Genomic DNA, 2,891 nt, shown 5'->3' on the forward strand with positions numbered 1-2,891 from the left:
GGGGGGTTATTTACAGTTATCTATTTCCATGGTGGCATAACCTGAGAATGTCAGAGAAGTTCAGAAGAGGACAGATTTTGAAGCAGTGGCCATTAAGATTATCGCTCTAGAGCAAAACAATTCATCCTAGACCACCACAATATAGCGACACTGTATGTCATGATCTGCATAGTCTGTGTGAGTGTTTATATGTGTGTACGTGTGTGTGTGTGTGTGTGTGTGTGTGTGTGTGTGTGTGTGTGTGTGTGTGTGTGTGTGTGTTTGTATCGGGTTCTGGTTACAAAAAGGTTTGATGGATTGGTGAGAATTCAACGAAATATCCTGATAGTAAAAGATATCTTCGGTAAGCTCTTCCGGCTATGAATTTTACCCGTAAAAAGTGCTGACTACGCATGGCTTCATACCGAGCTTTCATATGAGTAGGTACATTTGAAACCATATTATTTTCCAACGATCACCCGACCAGCTGCAAAAGGATACCATGCAATATGTCGAGATAGAATAATATCTGAGAGATTTATATCTCTAACAGGCAGTAACGTTGTATATATCCTCTAGAGGACTGACACGGTAAGATGAAACTGGAACCAAGGGACAGTTCAAGAAACGTATACTATTGTGACATCGTGTGAGCCTCATCGTGGATACAACAGCATTACATAGTATTGTAAATCCCTTTCCTGCCTAGCCGGAAACTATTCAAGGCTACTAAAAAAGTATGGTCCAGGTAGTCATGTGGTCAAAATTACAAAAAATATGTTTTTTTTCTACTTCTTTATTAGTTGGACATTCGCTAGTCTAAAAAGCCCATGGCGACGCTGTTCCATTGGGACCACCCCTGGGGAGTCAACGAGGTATCGCCTTACCGGCAAAGTAGAGAAGCCCATAATGATGAAAAATGGATGTATCGATATGAGGGTTCTCTTGGTTTAGATTACGGTGCTCGCCGCTCTATCAGAAGGTTCCCGTGATCGAAACCTGCTAGCGATGAAACGAAAGTATTACATTCATTTCTAAAATGTCTCCATTGTCCTTCTTTCCTGTTCGGTAGTCTTATCTCTATATATTATATTTGTGGAAGTTCGTCACTTTGCCGCCTAAAACTTCATAAACCACTTAACTTTCAAATTTGACAATATTAATGATGGTTCAGAATCATTTAAAGGGTGCAGATTCATTGAGGAGCCTGAAGTCACTGTAGTTTAATTTTCAGTTTTTCGTTAGTTTCGTTTAGATCGAATCTTGGGAAATCCGTCTTCTAAGACGTCATTGTAAACAAGTGGGGGTTCCATTCACTAGCCGTGCGCACCGTCCCACACCTTTGAAATTATGGAGAGCACAACAACAAAAGAGGACTAGAGAATCAATCTATACATCTATTATATATTTGGCAACGTGGAGACACATGTGTCACTTTTCTCTCAAGAATTATTGCTGCTCCATTCCAGAAGAGTGCAAATAGTAGGCCAATGACTTTCAGTTGATGTTAATGCACCGATCATTCCTTTCATCGAAAGGGGGCCCAGCCAGTTATATCATTATTTGCTTTCATTTCCGCTTTCTTCATACCCCCCCCCCTCACCTCTGCCTCCTCTGTGCCCCTCTGTTCCTTACTCCTGACTTTGTCTGCAGCTGCTGGTTCTCCTGGCTCCTTCTCACTGCTGTCTTTCAGCCGCATCCCTGATCTTAAGGTAGGTAAGATCGAACCCCTAACCGTCTCGCAAAAGGGCTTAATAACTAGGAGAAGCAATGTGCAAGTTGTGTATCTTACAGATCTGTTAGTGGTCCCAAAATCGATAAGGGTAGGCTTTGGGCTGTCTCGTTGGAAAAATTAATCAAATAACTATAGCCAAAATTGAAACGGCTCTTGTCTGAATATAAAATATAGAATACTTTTGAAATCAGAATGTGGCTGCTTGAATTAGTTAAATATCAATCGGTCTCCAATCTCTCAGCAGCACAAAATCTGGTATTAATTCCTTTAATAAAAAGATATCAGGTTTTCAGTTTTAGCAGTGTCTATTTTTGTTAGCTCCTCTGTGGGTGTCAAACATTAAAGAACTAAGATTAAGCTTTGCCTACTCAGTGGTAGTCAAAGATCAAAGGACTAAGATTAATTGAAGCGTTGGCTCCTCCGTGGTAGTCAAATATTAAAGAACTAAGATTGATTACAGCGTTGGCTCCTCCGTGGTAGTCAAATATTAAAGAACTAAGATTGATTACAGCGTTGGCTCCTCCGTTGTAGTCAAAGATCAAAGAACTAACATTAATTACAGCGTTGGCTCCTCCACAGTGGAGCATCCGTTCAATGAACTCACCGGCACTGCAGCACCACCAGGATGACCGCCATGTTACCCATCAGGCCGAACAGGAAGATTATGACGTAGAGGAAGGTGCAGATGGTCAGAAGATGTGTGGGCGGTTGGGGGACGTTGTTGACTGCCGGGTAGCTCCAGTTGTTGTCATGGTGACTGCTGGACGCGTTGACAGGGAACAGGACGTCGGAGGACATTGTCTGTGGGAGTTGGACTCACGTGCGCCCCGTGACTTCTCTGCTGGGGAGACACAAGAGACGTACAGCTTGAGATCAGCTAAGTATATTTACTTTTTGGTTTCTGGGGTTTTTTTCCTTGATTTTGTTGTTGTTGTTTTTGTTTTTGTTTTTTGGGGGGTTTTTTGTTTCGTTGTTTTTTGGGGGGTGGTTAGAGATTTTTTTCTGGCTCTTGAAACAAAATTAGGTCTTGTACTTGCAGAAGTACGGCCCTCCAGACACCTGCTTTCCTTTGCCCCCCTCCCCTGGGCTCCTGACCCTTTCTGCAGCCTTTCTACTGCTTCTCTTACTGCTGTCTTTCAACAACACCGCTGATCTTCTGGTACGAAAGATCTACACC

At 42.4% G+C, this 2,891-nt stretch overlaps 1 protein-coding gene across 1 annotated transcript in view; it reads right to left on the reverse strand.

Annotated features, from left to right (window-relative positions):
• The window catches only part of LOC101862868 (trissin receptor), a gene marked incomplete at its 5' end in the record, with an annotated part of 72,095 nt that extends 69,540 nt beyond the window's left edge, over positions 1–2,555 (reverse strand). The window contains 1 exon segment of the mRNA XM_035969306.1: positions 2,319–2,555. Coding sequence (XP_035825199.1) covers positions 2,319–2,512 — 194 coding nt within the window.
• Between the last annotated feature and the right edge of the window lie 336 nt (positions 2,556–2,891).

Source organism: Aplysia californica, unplaced genomic scaffold (assembly GCF_000002075.1).
Source record: "Aplysia californica isolate F4 #8 unplaced genomic scaffold, AplCal3.0 scaffold00136, whole genome shotgun sequence".
NCBI classification, from domain to species: Eukaryota; Metazoa; Mollusca; class Gastropoda; order Aplysiida; family Aplysiidae; genus Aplysia; species Aplysia californica.